Genomic DNA, 18260 nt, shown 5'->3' on the forward strand with positions numbered 1-18260 from the left:
TACTGTGGATATCAGTTAAAATACTGAATGTATAAAATATTCTTTCACTGTTAAACAATAAGAAAACTGGACTTTTTAAGACTCAAAATGAGGAACATTCCTCTTAATAAAGTACACTTGAGAGGTACGGGCCTTTTAATAGTTTTACTTGTCCATCCCTCACACCCTTCACAATGGTTGGATCTGCATTCAGAAATTTGCCCTTTCTAGTACCATCTTATATTAGCTGTCTGAACTCCTCATGATTCATGACTTCAATCAACTTCTGCCGCCTCTCTATGCTGGGACTTGGAATATTTTAGTCTGTTCCTGAAAGATTCAGATTTCACACAGCTTTAACCCTATTTATCCTACCCTCTTCCTTTATTCTCAGAGTTTCTTGTCTTACTAGTCCATCCATTACAATTGTTTCCAGATTCTTCCCTGAAATTCCCTCTTTCTCTTACAGACTTTAAACCTTCTGCTCTCCCAAAGATCCCCGAGCCACACTGCTGCTCATGTCAGGCATATCATCTATCCCTCTTCCACTCTTCTTGCCCTGACTGTCACGTTCCATTTATCGTATCCCATTCTTGGATCCTTTGCTTTTTTCCTTTTTATTAAATGTTTTACAAGAATAGATGCATTGTTTCAATGCATATCTAAGAAACCTTTCTTCACTTAAATGGACTTCATTGTGTCTTGTACACAAATTCCATTCACGTGATAAGTTAATAGATAATTAAGAGTAACATAAATAATAAATAATAGCCATTTAATTTACAACATCGAGGAACAATGGGAAGGCATGAAATAGCAGTTTAAATCTGAAACTAATTTACATAATTCACCCAATTTTTTTCAGATGCCAGACATACACAGAAAGTATTTTCTTCTTAAGACTGATCAGAAGTTTAGAGGTGAATTAACAAAAAAAATTCTGATCTTAGTAAATGTAAAAGGAAAGACCAATGTGATGACTTATACAAATGCACTGTGATGTTATTTGTTACATTGCATTGTCACTTCAGGAAACAAATGTAAACTACAAAGTATGCTAAACCTACTTCACTTCAAAAATTATAGTAAGTTTAAATAGTGTGCCATGTATTTTGTATACTACCTATAAATAAGAAAATAGATATATAAAACTTATAAATCTCAATGAAGAATGAGCTATTCAGCAAGACCTCATGGTTTGAACTGAAAACTCACTTGTAAACAGGGGTAAATCCCAAAGTCCTTGGTTATAAGCAGTTGTACAGCTGTCAGGCATGAAAGAAAACATATAAAATGAATATTGTTATTCACAAATATTAGAAGCAGGTCAGAAGATTCCCTAATGCTGAGCCATTTAGCTTTAGAGAATGCAGTGTAAAGCTATCACTTGGGGGAAAGCAGAATACATTTACAGATCCATTTGGAGAGAAGATTGACGTCACTGAGATTTTTTTTATTACGGCATTATTTAAAAGAGTGATGCCAAAGTCCACCACTGTCAAATGCCTTGTAAACACTTGAACATTCAGGTACAAAATGCACAAAAACTGCAAATATTTAAAGACAGCTCATTGATGTTGTTAGCCATAAGATATTATGATGATCAGTGCAAGAAAGTTTTTTGGTGTTGTTTATACAGTGACAAAACAGGTTCTTTTCTGCAGAAACTTTATATGACTTTTACTTTTACTTTCAGTGGAATGAATCACAATGCAGGAATGTTATGGAGATGTGCAGCATTCCAAACCTTGATCAGAAGTCACACCCCTACCCATAAAAGAAACTAAGTACAATCTAAAATGACAGCCTTTTGTAAAGCTTTCACAGAATTGTACTTTGACAGTCCTGCATAAAATGCACCCAAGAAAACCATTTTGTGGTGAATAATTTAAGTGCAGCTTAATGCTGAATTTTCCAAGACTGTATTATCAAGGATTCTAGATTGACTTTTGGCGATGGCATCTTCCAGTGTCAAAAAATGTCCACTTTCCAAGAGAAATACTTATATTTTTTACATCTGTTTTAATGGCAACTTAATGCTGAAATATTCTGGACATGAATTGCATCCAAAATTCTGAAGCCAGCTTCTAATAAAAGTTTCCATGAGTTATTGTTGGACATTCAAGCACATCATTTTACTAAAGCAGGCATTTTACCTCAAAGGATTTATTAGAAATGCTGGATTTTCCCTTACCTTACTGGCTTTGACAATACAGGGAGTTTTGATGGTGGCATCTATCCACTGATAATAAGTATTTTATTTAGAAATGTATATATGTTCTCTTTTACAACTCACTTAACCCTATAGACCTTTTGGATATTTCCATTTAACATCAATAACTCCTTATGGTTTTTTGAACTTTTTTGGGTCTGGCTTCTTTAACTTAGTAACTTACCAGCTAATAAAAGGCAGTATAAGAAAAGGGGAATAGGTTATTAACAAAATGATACTAAGATTGTTAATCTAGGAAGTACTGCAGTAGAGAAATGTACCACTGTTTGCCACTTATTATTCATACTTTCATATTTATGTTCATATTTTTAGACTAGAGACCTACATGCTATTGAAAGGTATGGAGTGAAATGCTGTGGTAGGACATACAATTCATTTTCAACATCCATTTATATTACACTATATTTATATCAATACTGGAGATAGTGCCAGCTGTTAGTAGTTATGAAAATAAACATTATTAAATATGTACGTAATTCTTCAAAAATCAAGTGACATACAAACTATTGTATGGCATAGGGTAAAAACTTTGATGTTGACAAACACTTTCTTTGATGTTTGCATTGTAAGTTGCACATCTTAAGAGATATTCAATGTTATTTATATTACTAATTATGCAATCAAACATGTTTCCATATTTCTGTAAATATTTCAATAAACATACACTCAGAGAAGAACTTGATACTCTCATGTGAAAGCTTATGACTGGTTAACAAAAGTGTTCTAATAATGTATGTTTAGGTTGCACATATTCCAAGATCTAAAAATTTGTTTGTGAAGGTCTAGCAAAAATATTTTTTTGGGTTTGCTTGCATTTAATATATTATAGTATTTATGGAAAAATTATGAATACATTGGCGGTTTTCACCGTAAAGAATATGTCCTATTGATAAAATTGCTATTTGTACAATTGTAATAGTGTTTATTGGTCACAAAATAATTACATTTGTTTATGTTATGTTATTTAAGTTGATTTTTGAGAAAATATCCTGGAATGCAATGGTGTTTATAGGCTGCTAGAGGTGTGATGTTCCACATCACATAGGTGTTAATAAGTTAAGCAGTACTTTCAGGCAGTTATAACTGGTTATTGAATTACTAAGTATTGCTAAGACTAACATTCTTCCTTTAAAAATTTAAATGCAGATAATTGCTGAATTTGGCTCTACCATTTTGCTACATTCAGTACATAAAGTTTTAATTGTGGCATCTTTCCAATGACAGAAATTATTCATCTTTGACAGAAGAGTGCTTTCTTTGGCATATTATACAATGAAAGTATGTGGTGTGTGTGTGTGTGTGTGTGTGTGTGTGTGTGTGTGTGTGTGTGTGTGTGTGTGTGTGTGTGTGTGTGTGTGTATATATATATATATATATATATAGAGAGAGAGAGAGAGAGAGAGTTTCCCTCAGTTTGATCGAATATTCATTTGGTCAATGAGTAATAGGGGTGGTGCTTAACACTGAAAGAACAGAAAGCCGAATGTTCAAAATATAGAGGACTATTTCTTTCTGAAAGGTGAGTGGAGTTGGGGAGTAAGAGCGTCTATGTGTGCATATGTATGTTTGTGTGTGAGTGTGTGTATTTAGGTTTAGGGTCAGAGTTAGGTAAGGTGATAGATATAGTGTTGTTAGTGTGTGTTTGTGTGTCTTGTGTAGTGGCAATGTTCAAGATTTCTATTACGTTAAGGTGTAGGGTTAAGATAGGTGGAAGGGGCTGCATGGCGGTAAGGGTTAGCACCCATTACTAAGGTGGCACAGGGGGGCAGAAGTTTTTGAGTCCACATTTAGATTCTAGTTTTGATGTCAAACATTTCCTAAAAGGCATCCTTCATATCAAGCAGCCAAGAAAGCCTATTCCTTCTTCTTGGGACCTTAATTTTGTTTTTGGAAAATTGAGTTGATTCCCTTTTGAGCTTGCCTTTTCTTCTTCCCTACAACATTGTACTGGGTAGACTGTATTGCTGGCGATACTTACTTCTGCCAAGAGGGTTTTTGAACTCTAAGCCTTCATAGCGTTTCCTCCTTTTTTGTTTTTCACAAGGACAGGGTGTCTCTTCATACCAATCCTTCTTTTATGTCCAATGTGGTTAATGATTTGTCCTTCAATCAGTTTATTCATTTTCCCTCCTTTTTTCCTTCTCCACATTCTGCCATTGAGAGGGCACTACTTACCTTGGGTTTACACAGACAGCTTGGATATTACTTGGATAAGACAAAATGCATCAGAAAGTCTGAGAAACTGTTGTTTCCTTTCGTGCTAGGAAGTTGGGTTTGGCAGTCTCTAAGCAAACCATCCCCTCCTGGATCTCTAAGGCATTTCCTTTTGTTATTTTTTTCAGAGCAAGCAGCTTCTTTTTTCTGTTTGTGCTCATTCTACCAAGACAGTAGCCTCTTCTGGTGCTTTTTCGAGGGTCTGGATACTAGATCCATCTTGAAAGCAGCTACTTGGTCTTCTGTCCACACTTTTAGCAAGCATTACAGGGTGGATGTAATTTCAAGGGACAGGGCTGGATTTGCCAGGGGTATCCTTCATGGGTTTTTGGAAGGATCTTCTCTGCCTTACTCCTAGCATACTTTCTAGTAGCTTGTTTACTCTCCCAAGAGTAAATATTACTGCAACAGTGATAAGGAAGGACAGTTGTGTAAGATCTTACCATAACAGTAGATGTTTTACTTCTCGCTGTCACAGTATTCAGTCCTTCCCTCCTGCCCCCTTTTATTTCTGTTTCCCTACTGTTGGCCGAGGAGTTTCCTCTTCCACCCTTACCTCCTGATTCCCTTCCTGGATGGGCATATTATTGTGTCTCTAGGGTTGATCTGGTTCTCCTGGGGCACTACAGCTCTGAGGATTAGGAGTCTACACATCACATATGTACCTTATGCCTTGTACATAAGACATACATCTGACATATGACGCCAGGAAGGTATAAAGGCTTTAGTATACTGGTTGGACATTAGGCTATTCACAGCAGGATATCCCAAGAGTAAAGTATACTACAACAGTGAGAAGTAGGACATATACTTTTATAGTGAGATCTTATACAACTGTAGTTTTTTTGCATCTTGCCACCAAAATGACAGACAGAGTCAGGCACGCAACCTCAAATTCAAAGAGCTCTTAAATATTGTCACTACTGACTTACAAAGCTGAAATAATAAGATAAGTTGAACTGTCTGCATTTTTGAAGTAAAGAAATGCAGAGAAACTGTAAAATCAATCATTATATATTGACTAGATTCATCAAATATTCTCAAAAATGCACTAGTTTTAGAAGAAAATAATTATTTTAAGCCAAATCAAGACCATTCTGGAAATTAAGGACAGTATAGGCACATACCAGTTTCATTTACCTTGCAGTATAACACAGAAGTTAAGGTGCTGGGTTGTAAAGCCTGGAACTTAAATATGAATATCACCACACAACAGAACAAGTAACTTAACTTTCCATGTTCAGTTTTAAAAGGAATACCTCAACTGTATAGCCAAGTAAAGTATACTTGGTATAACTGTACATTTTTTTCTCTTTGAGCAGTTCTCAGAAGTCAAAAGATTCCTTTATCTGTCTAACTAATGCCTGGGTCATGGATCTGTCTACAACTTGCTTACTAATGGACATTTATTTAAAAAACAACTTATTTCTGTTGCTGTAGGTGGCAAAAGCTGAATATGATGCACATCGTTGAGATGTGTAGGAACATTAATGACAAATGTACATTGTTATATGCAAAACAGTATGGCAGGGCAAAAGTATATATATATATATATATATATATATATATATATATATATATATATTTACAGACACACACACACACACACACACATATATATATATATATATATATATATATATATATATATATATATATATATATGCAAAAAATGACCATAACAAATTAAAAGAAAGTAGATTTATTAAAGTATAACTTTTACCCTAAGGAACAGAATAGCAGTACTAATAGGACAAATAAACTAGTAGACGGAACTGATTCTTAGCGCTTTCATTCCTTTATTGATGGATGGAACTTCTTCAGAAAATAAAAAATGATGAGTTTGGTACATTTTAAATACATTTCAGTGCTTTGTAACACAAATCAGTACATTTCAGTTGTCCAATAGGTAGAGGTGATACACTGGAAAACAATTACAGTGAAGTTAAAAGAGATACTATATGTGGTTACAGTGGCATTCATTAGTGATTAACCAATGCAGGTTGGCGAATTGTGTTGAAACCCAATAGATTGACCTTGCTGCACAGAAAGGGCCAATCAGGGAACGGCTTTGGGCAGTAGCGTGGGGATATGGACTAAAAATTATAATATAATATAATATAATAATATTCACCAACCTGTATTGGTTAATCACTAATGAATGCCACTGTGACCACATATAGTATCTCTTTTAACTTCACTGTAATTGTTTTCCAATCTGTCACCTCCACCTATTGGACAACTGAAATGTACTGATTTGTGTTACAAAGCACTGAAATGTATTTAAAATATACAGAACTCATAATTTTTTATTCTCTGAAGAAGTTCCATCCATCAATAAAGGAATGAAAGTGCTAAGAATCAGCTCTGTCTCCTAGTGTATTTGTCCTATTAGTACTGCTATTATGTTCCTTAGGGTAAAAGTTATACTTCAATATATATATATATATATATATATATATGCACACATATGTATATATATATATATATATATATATATATATATATATATATATATATATATAGGTACACACACACACACACACACACACACACACACACACATATATATATATATATATATATATATATATATATATATATATATATATAATATATATATATGTGTGTGTGCACATATTATTTACCTTGGTCAACAAATCAACAATGACTGCAAGAATATCAACCACACAAATGCTGACAAATAACTGCATGGGTAATTCAAATCTTAAATGCATGCAAACAAAAAAAAAACATATAGCACCATGTTTGGAGGGGGCAAGCCCCCCTGCTCTCCCATAACCCCTGCTATATATATATATATATATATATATATATATATATATATATATATATATACTAACTCCAAGATTGAACAAATCTTTCTGGGGAAGGTGAATATTCCCCTACCCGGACATTCTCGATCTTGCATACATGCCAACCATCTGCATATGTCAACCAAATGCCCGAGTCTTATATATATATATATATATATATATATATATATATATATATATATATATTTATACATACACACACACACACACACACACACATATATATATATATATATATATATATATATATATATATATATATATATAAAGAGAGAGAGGATTGTGATTTGGTCTCTGATCATAACTAGGATGTTATGTGTTTCAGACATTGATATCAAGAAATTCCCTCAAGAGTGAAGCTTGAGAGGTGAGTCTTGACATTCATATTGGGAGCACATAACTATGCAGGTTATAATTGGAAAGACACAATTACAGTTCCTTGCAGTGCATGGCATTTTATCTGCTCAAACTTAGGGGAAAAAAAGAAAAAAAGTAGACCCTGGTCAGTTTGTCTTGCATATTTATGAACAGTGCTGTTTAACAGCTATAGACAAGGAACACAATATATCTGGTCAAGATTCTCATAAATTGATTTCATGACTATCATAGTGATCCTCTTTTCCAGAGGATTTTGCACTGTTAGAGCTCTGCATTTTTTTATATAGTGTGGACCTGGCAAAGATGTGGGAAACCTAAAAATATTGTTATGCACTGGCCTGGAATCAGACCCAGGCCTTGTGCATAGTAGGTGAGAATTCTAGCACTGATCCATTGATAATGATAGACACACTCGTGTATTGCTGATCTGTGTCCAGGAACTATGATTTCTATGGTGTAATGTATGTAACTGATTATAATTTAAAAGAACACTGAAGACGAAACACCTTCACACACCACACCTATATGCATATATATTTACATAAACTTATAAAAACTTTTCTGTTTTAGTTCCTTCTGCACCTAGAATCAAAACAAAAGAATGGAGCAGTTGTCCAAGTGCAGCATTAATTCGCTGGGATTCTGGAAATACAAATCCTGTTGAATCTTATACTGTAGAGCTGTGCAAGATCAATGAAGAAGATGAAAATGCTGTGACAGAGTAAGTCTATGTTCAATTATTTTGCTGTCCTTATATGACCCTATAGTGGCACTGCTGAATAAGACAAGCGAGAGACTGAGAAAAGAGAAATACAGTTTGTGTAGAAATAGTGTTGTACCACATATCTAAGGAGGAATATGGAATTATTACACGTTTTGTGTGAAACAAGACTTAGGTGTCATGTTAATATTTGTTTGAAACTTTCAAAATGAAAGATGGTGATGCCAGGACACTGGGAAAATATGGGGATATTTCTTCTTTTTCCACTGGCTGTGCAAGGCTTTAAATAATATTTCTGCTTAATTACATACATACATGCATACAAATACATCCGGTATGAACAAAAATACCCTTTTAGCTTGCCAGTATATCAGAACATTTATTCCCATAATAAATGCCCAGATTGTTCTTAAAAATATCTAAACTAGTGCTTCCTTTAATGTAATTTGGTAGTCTATTCCATGTATCAGCTACTCTCTCAGAGAACAAATTAGTACACTTCTCATTCCTATATAATCCTCTGCATAGGTTGTCAGATGATTCTGTAGTACTTTTTGATAACACCAAATATTCCTAGAGGCAGTTGTTTCTAAATGTCCTGTATAGCTGAATAAATATTTCTCTTAAATATATATATATATATATATATATATATATATATATATATATATGAGACACTGTACATGTTCAGATATTTTACTCTTTCATAATAACTTAAATTTTCACATCCATGGATGCCCTTGGTAAATTTCCACTGGACTCTTTCCAATTTACTCATGTTTTTTCTTATAAGGTTTCCATATTGTTATTCCATACTCTAGTTTGGGTATAATGTAACTTACAAATAATGATTTCATAATTTTTGATTTCATAGAATTAATAAATCTTTTCAGAAATCCTACAGTTCTAGAACTATCATTAACGAACTGATTTTACCCCAATTGCAAATGGTCTATTGTGATCAGTGTACTACCTTGATAAACAAACTAAATAAATTAATAAATTGATATGATTAGGAAAACTCAGAGCTGGATCTACCTATATAGCTAGGTCCTTAAATGAATCTACAGATGTCCTTCCATTCACAAGTTGCAGTATTCATAACATCTGGGATACCCTGCCTCGGGTAGCCCGACAATTGGTCAGTATAGAAAAGCCTTCAGTTACTTTAAGGCACACCGTATGTCACATGCATACTGCTCATGTAGCATAGGGCATATCAGTGATGTCTGGATGCACCATCCTCAAAACTTCTTTGTTGCCAGTCTGAATGCATCTCTCAATCGTTGGTCTGCATGCCTACATCCTGTTTGCTGGTTTCCAAGCCATTGCAGATAAGTGCCTTGTTGGGATTTTGTTTTTTCTTGTCTTTTGGTTGCTTCTGGGGTTTCTTGTCATCCAGGAAGGTAAATGCCAGTGTGAGAGACAGATTCCCTATAAACACTGCCATGAACAGTGTTTGTTCAGCCTGGGCGCCTCCCATGACCATGAGACCTGCTCCATTTGTCATTGTTTTGTACTGAAGACTCTGTAGTAGGCTTTCTTCCTTTGCATTGTATCTGGAGAATCAGTGACTTCAGCTTCTCACTAAGGATACTATGGAAGGAACTTCTCACCCTGATGGTCAGCCATCAGGGAAGAAGAATGTTAACAGACCAAGGCTGGAATCTTCCTCTGTCCAGCCACTGCCGGACGTTTCTTCTAAGGTGAGTTGGTCACCCAACTTTGTTGTCGATTTCCTCTGCTGTGATAAGGATGGAGGCCAGCAGGGATCTGCCTCTCAGCACAGCCAGTGAGGCTTTGCAGATGTCCATTTCAGACATTCATGGGGAACCATGGTTGATTATTTATGAGGGCCCTAGGGGTGTTTCTCAGATTTTAGTTAGGGAATTCCCTGCTCCTGTTATTGAATGCTGTTCTAGGTCAAAGCCTTCCATGTTTTACAAGGCAGATGTCCCATTAAAGATAAAGCAAAAAACTAAACATGTTTCTCCTACCTCTAGAAATCCACAGAGTGAGTGGCAGGCTTTCACTCAGGGCTTGTTTAATGCTTTGGTGGCATTGAATCCCCCCCCCCAGGTCCTCTACTCCAAGACGCTGTGGGCTATGGGTCAGAGGAAGAGGTCTCTACTAGTCCTGATACTTTTGGGGACACAATCTCCAGGATGATGTAGTTTTTTTTTAAATGGAATTATGCTCAGGTCTCTGAAATTCATAAGAGGTACTATGAGTAGCTGCAGATGGAATGTCCGAAACCTTCTGCTATTCTATTCCTCCCATTTTGGCTGCTTTGTTGGATGCATTTTCCAATTCCTCTAAAGCCCCTGATTCTCTTCCTTCTGCTCCCAAGAAGCCTGATAGGTTTTATAGGGTGCCTGAAGACTGTAACCTTTTGTACAAGTGTCCTGCTGCTGACTCCTCAGTGATATCTATAGCCTCTGATAAGCCCTCTCAATTGCTTCCTTCACCCAAGTTGCTACTTTCTGATAAAGACAGCAAAACCATGGAAAGGCTAGGTAAGAAGATTTACACCCTGGCTACCCTGGCTTTTAGAAGAAATAGTTATCAGACACACTTGTTCAGGTATCTGTTGTCTCTCCTTTCTCAGGCTTGTTAGGTTATTTCTGATTTTCCTGATTCTGAGAGTAAAACTTCTGCTGTTTTCCTGTTAGGGACTTCCTCCCAGGTGGTCTGTCATTCTATCAAGTGTAGTTATGATGCAGCAGATGCTTCTTCTAGGGCTGCTGCTTTTGGTTCAGTGATGAGGAGGTATTCTTGGTTTCGGCTTCAACCATTGCCTGATGATATCAAGGCTAAGTTGATGGATGCCACTCTTGATAACAAACACTTGTTTGGTGAGGCTGCTACTGGTTTGTTTAAGTCGCTTCCGGATAAGGGGAAGGCCTTACAGGAACTCAAATGTGTTTGTCTCTCCGGTTCCAAAATTTCAGAGAAACTACCCCAATAAGCCAGCCTTTGTTCACAGGCAATCTCGCTCTCCTACTAAGGGCAAAAAGAGTGACAAGCGGGGTTCTTCTGCTAAGTCTACTCAGACTTCAGGGTCTCAGAAGGTTTCCTTTCCAGATAAACCAGGTGCTCTCTGATTTTCCCTTCCCAGCCACATTAATCTTTCTCTTCACCTTTCTCTCTCTTTTCCTGTTTGGCTTCAGATTACTCAGGATTCATGGGTTCTTTCCATTATTTGCCAAGGGTATTTCACGTTGTGGTAATCCTGCTCCCCTTTTATAGGCATTGTTCAGCCTCCTTGGGAACAATATTCCTTTTTCCCAAAGGTGCTTTGAGTCCTTTTGACTCATGGTACTATTCAAGAGGTGCCTGTGTCCCAAAGGAGGAGGGGTTTTACTCCAGGATGTTTCTAGTACCCAGAAAAGAGGTACTTGGAGGCCTAGTCTAGATCTCTCTCATCTAAACACTTTTCTGAAGGTGCCCACTTTTTGAATGCTATCCCTTCAGACTCTGTTCCCTTTTTTACTTTCTTAGGCTTACATGGTATCTCTGGATATCAAGGATGCTTATCTCCATATTCTAATCCATCCCCTTTTTAAGGAGGTGTTTGCATTTCTCTGTTGCTTCCTGGCATTTTCAGTTCTCTACTTTACACTTTTGCTTTTCTACTGCCCCAAGGGTAGTCACCAAATGCCTCACTAATGTGATTGCTTTTTGCAGGCTTCAGGGCATTCAAGTCTTTCCTTACTTGGACAACTTGCTGATTCAGGCATCCACTCCAGACATCCTGTTGCAAAATCTACATGTTTGCCATTTCCCTTCTTCAGAGCCTGGGGTTCACACTAAACTTCAAAAGGCCTTCTCTGACTCCTTCTGAGGATCATGTTTATTTGGGTTGCAGGATTCAGATGGTGCCTATGCTGTTATCCCTGCCCCCTCCCAAGGCCATAACTTTCATGTCCTTCTTTCAAACTCTTCTTCCTCTGGCCTTCATTACAGCCAGGGAGTTTCTGAGAGCTCTGGTTTTCATGGAATCCACCATCTCTATGCTCTCTCTGGCCAAACTCCACGAGAAACTTTCAGTGGTTCCTGCAGTCAGTTTGGTTTCAGCATGCACATTCTTTAGAATTTGTAGTTCCTCTTCTACCTTGTCTCAAGAAGGAACTTCACTGGTGGATCCAACAGTTGTCTTTAAGGGCTCCTTTTTCATCCCCCCCTTCCCCCTCATGAATTGTTTACAGATGCTTCAGACATGGGATGGGGAGCAGCTTTTGGCTCCTTAAAGGTGCAGGGGGTCTGGTCTTCTCTTCAACAGGAGGAGCACATCAATGTCAAAGAGATGAGAGCCCTTCTGTTGGCTCTTCAGGCTTTTCATCCTCTTTCCTCCCCAGGACCTCTCAAGGTATTTACAGACAACATCACAGTGATGTGGTATGTAAACAAACAGGGAAACAAGATCTTACTTTCTTTGCAGGTTGGCACTCCAAATATGGGATCTTGCTGTCCAGTATCAAGTGACTCCTCAAGCAGTTTACATTTGCTCAGGCCAAAACATTGTGGCAGACACTCTGAGCAGGTCCTTAACTCAATCCCAGAAATGGATGCTTCACAGCGATGTGTTTCTGGACATTGTCCATGACTGTGGTATTCCTTAAGTAGATCTATTTGCCTCCCTTCTGAACAGACAACTTCCTCTATTTTATGTCAGAGTCCCAGGTTCTCTGGTGTGGAAGGTGGATGCCCTCTCTTTTTCTCGGATGGGGATTATTTTTTATGCATTCCCTCCCCTTCCACTCATTCATAGGTCCTGTTCAAAATTCACCAGGATGCTCCCAAAATCTTGTTAGTGAATTTTGGCCAAGACATCATTGGTTCCCTTTTTTTCTGCATTTAGCCAAGGGCAATCATCACAGGTTACCTCACAGGGCAGACTTATTCACACAAGACAAGGGACCTCTCATCTATCCCCACCTGTCCACTCTTCAGCTGTTACTGTGGGTGATAGGATTTTGATTCCACAGACACTTTTTTTCTGAAGACATGCTTAGGGTCCTGCAGGAGGCCAGGCGACCCAATACTAGGAAATCATACTTATCCAAATAGAAGAGGTTTTCTGTTTGGTATCTCTCTTGTAACCTGGACCCAATTACTGTGGATGATCCTTTGGTTCTTTCTTGGTTGTGAGAATTGCTCAGTGCTAGTTTGGCCTGTTATTCTGTTAAGGCTCACATCAGCTATCTCTGTTTGTCTGCCTTTATCTCTTTCTTAAGCTTCTAGATTTGAAACTAAACAGTTCCTTAAAGGTATCCTTCATATTAGGCCTCCCAGGAAGCCTGTTTGTCCTCCCTGGGATCATAATCTTGTTTTGCAGTGATTGACTCAGGCTTCTTTTGAGCCTGCTGCTTTAGCTTCCTTGCAAAATTGTTCTTGGAAGACTGTTCTTTTGTAGGCCCTTACTTCTGCCAGAGGGGTGTCTGAGCTTCAAGCCCTTATGGCTTGTTCTCCTTTTTTGGTGTTTCATAAGGACAGGGTGTCCTTGCGTACTAATCCTTATTTTATGCCCAAGGTGGTTAATGAGTTTTCACTTAATTAGTCTGTTCATTAGCTTACTTTTCCCTTCTCTGCAATCTGACAGTGAGAGGGTGCTGCATACTTTGGATGTGAATAGACAACTCAGATTTTATTTGGATAAGACTAAATCTATTAGAAAATCTGATCAGTTTGTTTGTTTTCATCCTAGGTCTCTGGGATTGGCTGTATCCAAGCAAACTATTTCTTATTGGATCTCAAAGACTATTTACTTTTGTTATTCTTTTCACAGTAAGAGCCTTCCTTCTTCTTTAAAGGCTCATTCTTCTAGAGTTGAGGCTTCTTTTGGTGCTTTTTTCAAGAGTTTGGATACTAATTCTATTTTTGAGGCAGCTACCTGGACTTCTGTGCATACATTTATCAAGAACTACAAGTTGGATGGAATATCCAGAGCTAGAGCTGGTTTTGCTAGGGACATCTTTCATGGCTTCCTAGAGGGTTCTGCTGGTCCTTCCTCCTCCCAAGTTTCTTCTTGAGCTTTGGCACTCTCCCAAGTGTAAGGAATACTGCTACAGTGTAATGGAAAGATAGTACAGTTGTGTAAAATTTTACCATAACAGTAGATGTCCTTCTCTTCACTGTTGCAGTATTCTCTCTCTCTCTCCTCCCTCTGGTCTATTTCTCTCCTGGATGTACTGGTTACCTCTTGGTTTTCCTTGTATTAGTGTTCTTACTGGGGCTTTCAGTTCTGAGGATAGTATGTCCAAACATGACTTTTATACCCTACTTTATGGGAGGAGCATGCTTGTGATGTACGGAGTGCATCAAAGCAACCAAAGGCTTTTGTATACTGGCCGGATGTCGGGCTACCCAAAGCAGGGAATCGCAGATGTTATGAATACTGCAACAATGAAGGAAAGGACATCTGCTGCTAGGGTAAGATTTTACATGACTGTACTTTTCAATTACTATGTGCTATATTAAATATTCAACTTTCAAACAATGTCTCCCAAATCTCATATGCATATCTTTTGATGTATTTATCTGCATATTATCCTCCTGTGCCCAAATGGTCAATTTAGTCGAGTTATTTTGCAGACATGCCCTGTATGTAGCACATGTAATCAGTTTACCCATTTTCAAGTCATGTGCATACAGACTGAACACCTTAGATGAAAAATATAGATCTGAAAGACACTACCTAAACAAGTATGGGCCTAGAATAGAGCCCAGGGGGACATTCTGACTGTAACGTAGAGTTTCACCTTAAGCCATGTTACACTGAGCAGCATAGCACAGTTTAAGAATGTTCAGCTGCTTCTCCTTAGTTTTATTGTGGCTATTATATGTCTGTACTTTGCAGCCTTTGGGGGAAGCATTTACTCCATGCTGTATCAATTTGTAAATCATATATGAGGCTGGCTGCTTTCATTTGCATGTCTCTTTTGTGCTTGACCTTGACCCATTCCAATTACTCAGAAGAGTAGGCATGCATTCTCCTCCTTCAGTGGAACTGTTATGAATTGTCTAGGGCTGTATTATGTGATTTCTAATGTGTTCCAGTATTGCACACTAGCTTTATGAGTACTGTTCATTGATTAACCTTCCCCCTCATTTTCTTAAAATAGCTGCTGACTCTATCCATTCAAGAATCCATAGTTCCTGACCTCTGGAAATCTTTCTACACTATACCTCTACACAAGGGTGGTAATTCAGCTGAACTTAACAATTTCAGACCCATTGCTATCCTCTCTCCTCTGTCTAAAATCCTTGAAAAATGTATCCACTCTCAACTAATTACATATCTTATCCAGGAAAATCTCCTCACTCCTACACAACACAGGTTTCACACTAAATACAGCACCCCCACTGCCCTTATTTCCTTCTCTGAAACTGTCGCTATGGCCAGAGACAACAACAAACTTGTATCATGCCTGTTCCTCGATCTACCTAAAGCCTTCAACTCTGTTTCTCACTCTCTACTCCTCTCCAAGCTATCCCATTGCAATCTCTCTCACACTGCACTCAACTGGTTCTCCAGCTACCTCTCTAACAGACAACAATCAGTTAGATGGCTTAACTCTTGCTCTCCTTTCCTTTCTATCCAAACTGGGGTACCCCAAGGTTCCATCCTTGGCCCTCTGCTATTCAACAACTTTACCAGTAACCTCCATACTTCTTGTGGTCACTCCTCTATCTTCCAATATGCAGATGACTCCACATTGATACCTGTTTACGAAAACTTGACAGACTTGTTAACTACTACACAAAACTCCTTTTCTTCTGTAGAGAGACAGCTCATTGACAAGCAACTCATCCTCAATCCCAATAAAACAAAGCTCCTCCTTTTTCTGCCTAACTCCCACTCCCACTGTATACCTACCTTTTCAATCTTTTCTCTCAGCAACACTATTATAAAAGTTGAAACACAAACTAAACTCCTTGGCACCACTATTGATGACCAACTAAAATTTGACATACATGTCCAACAAAGCATAAAAAAAAAAAAAAAAAAAAAAAACACCAAAATTGAGGCCTACTTTACAGAAATAAAAAAAATATCTTAGTGCAGAACCCAAATGTGCCCTTGCTCAAAATTTCTTACTACCCACCCTACTGTATGTCTCCCCTATCCTGACTAACCTACAATCTTCCCTTATTCACAAACTTGAATTACCATACAATAAAGTTGCTGGATTTGCTGTAAATCATCCCTACCCCTCCTATCACTGCCTGGCCCTACAGAAACATCACTGGCCTGAACTCTCACATCAACTTACTCTCACTTAACGGCCAACTGCTCACTCTCTTCTTAATTACCCCACTACCTGCCCATCACTTTCCAAATTTCTGTCCTATTACACCCTCAATCATCTTCTTCGTTGCTCCAATCAACTCTTACTACTGACCTATAAACCATGTAAAAATATAGGCAAAAACCTTTATAAATACTCTGTCTCTCATAGTTGGAACAAACTCTTATTACATATCAGAAGTATAACTCATGCCAACAACTTTAAAAAGACACTAAAAGATCACCTGCTTAACTCCAAGATCTGTCACTGCAATAACCCCACTTAATCTCCCGTATACCTCTGTCTATTCACATTCTACAACCTCTACTTAGGAAGTGTCTTGGCATTACTTCTAATTCTTGTAAATATTAGAACATGCTAGCTTTTCAGCACTGTGACTAAACTGTTTGTATGTCTATATTTTTAGTACTCACACTTTCTTATGTGACGACTATAATTGGTTCTGTATACCAGGAGTTTGTACTCTATTTTATCTTATGTATAATGTTTTTTTTGACTTTTTATTGCTGTAGAAGTTATTGGAGCTTTTCTCCTCGGGTCTCCACTGAAAATGTTTTCTTTTGTAACCCAGCTGGACCAACCTGGTTAACAAATGTGAAATAAATAAATAATAAATAAAGGGCGGGATTCATGAAGGCTTGCACGGAGTATAAGAGTAGAGTAAGACTCCATGCAGCCAACATGTCCGACGAGCGATCCAGGAACAGCATTGCAAACAGCCCCTTAAACTGCTCCTACATGGACAGGGCTTGGATATGCAAATTACCTCACTTGCAGCCGAAAGGCATGCAAATGAGGTAAATTTGTGATCCAGGAAGCACAAACCTGTCCGAGTAGGAGCCGTGTTATTTGCAGAAATGTACTCAGTTGACAACTGAGTACTGTTCTGCAAATAGCACAATGGAGCTGTGACAGCTCCAAATAAAGGTTGCATATGGTTGAGGAAGCATGCCAATGGCCAAATATACGGCCATTGGCAAATTTCCCCGATGCAAAAAATAAATTTTTTTTTCCCTCGATCGGCAAGGTTTAAGCTTAGCGCAGCGCTGCGCAAATGGGGTGCGCTATAAAAATCACAAAATAAGAAAATAAAAGCCACGAATAGGCATTTTATAAGATATCATAATATACAACGTGAGTAAATGGCAGGCTGAAGACAACATGGCTACCGAGTAGAGGTTGCCAAGGGGGGAACTCAGTCCAAGAGATGTAACCAAGCATTACTAGGCAATCCTATGCAAATGAGGGTAAGTATAGTGAATCACAAGTTTACATAGCAAATGAGCACAGTCAGTGGAGTGTAAGACTTAAGATAAGGGGAGTAACAGAGTAGAAGATAGGTGACATCACGAGGGGGCATATATGAAAGAAATGTAAGCTCATTGGAGCAGAGTGGCACGTGTCTGCTGTCAGGTACTCATCAATAGAAGAGGTGTGTCAGCAGGTATCCTAGGTAAAGTTAAGAAATGGAAGATGTATGCAGTGAATAAATATTACTAAACTTTCTTATAAAAGTGTTTAGAACGTGTTTGCACATGTGTGTGCACCTGTAGAACCGAGTAACACTGTGTGCACGTGTTTAAGCT

The 18260-nt window shown here is 37.8% G+C and overlaps 1 protein-coding gene across 1 annotated transcript in view; it reads left to right on the top strand.

Annotated features, from left to right (window-relative positions):
• The window catches only part of FSD2 (fibronectin type III and SPRY domain containing 2), a 362733-nt gene that overhangs the window by 195994 nt on the left and 148479 nt on the right, over positions 1-18260 (top strand). Inside the window, exon 9 of the mRNA XM_044077640.1 lies at positions 8212-8362. Within this exon, the coding sequence (XP_043933575.1) occupies positions 8212-8362 (151 nt within the window). The remainder of the gene's footprint in view (positions 1-8211; positions 8363-18260) is intronic.

Source organism: Protopterus annectens, chromosome 7.part0 (assembly GCF_019279795.1).
Source record: "Protopterus annectens isolate FY-2018-M chromosome 7.part0, PAN1.0, whole genome shotgun sequence".
NCBI lineage: Eukaryota > Metazoa > Chordata > Ceratodontiformes > Protopteridae > Protopterus > Protopterus annectens.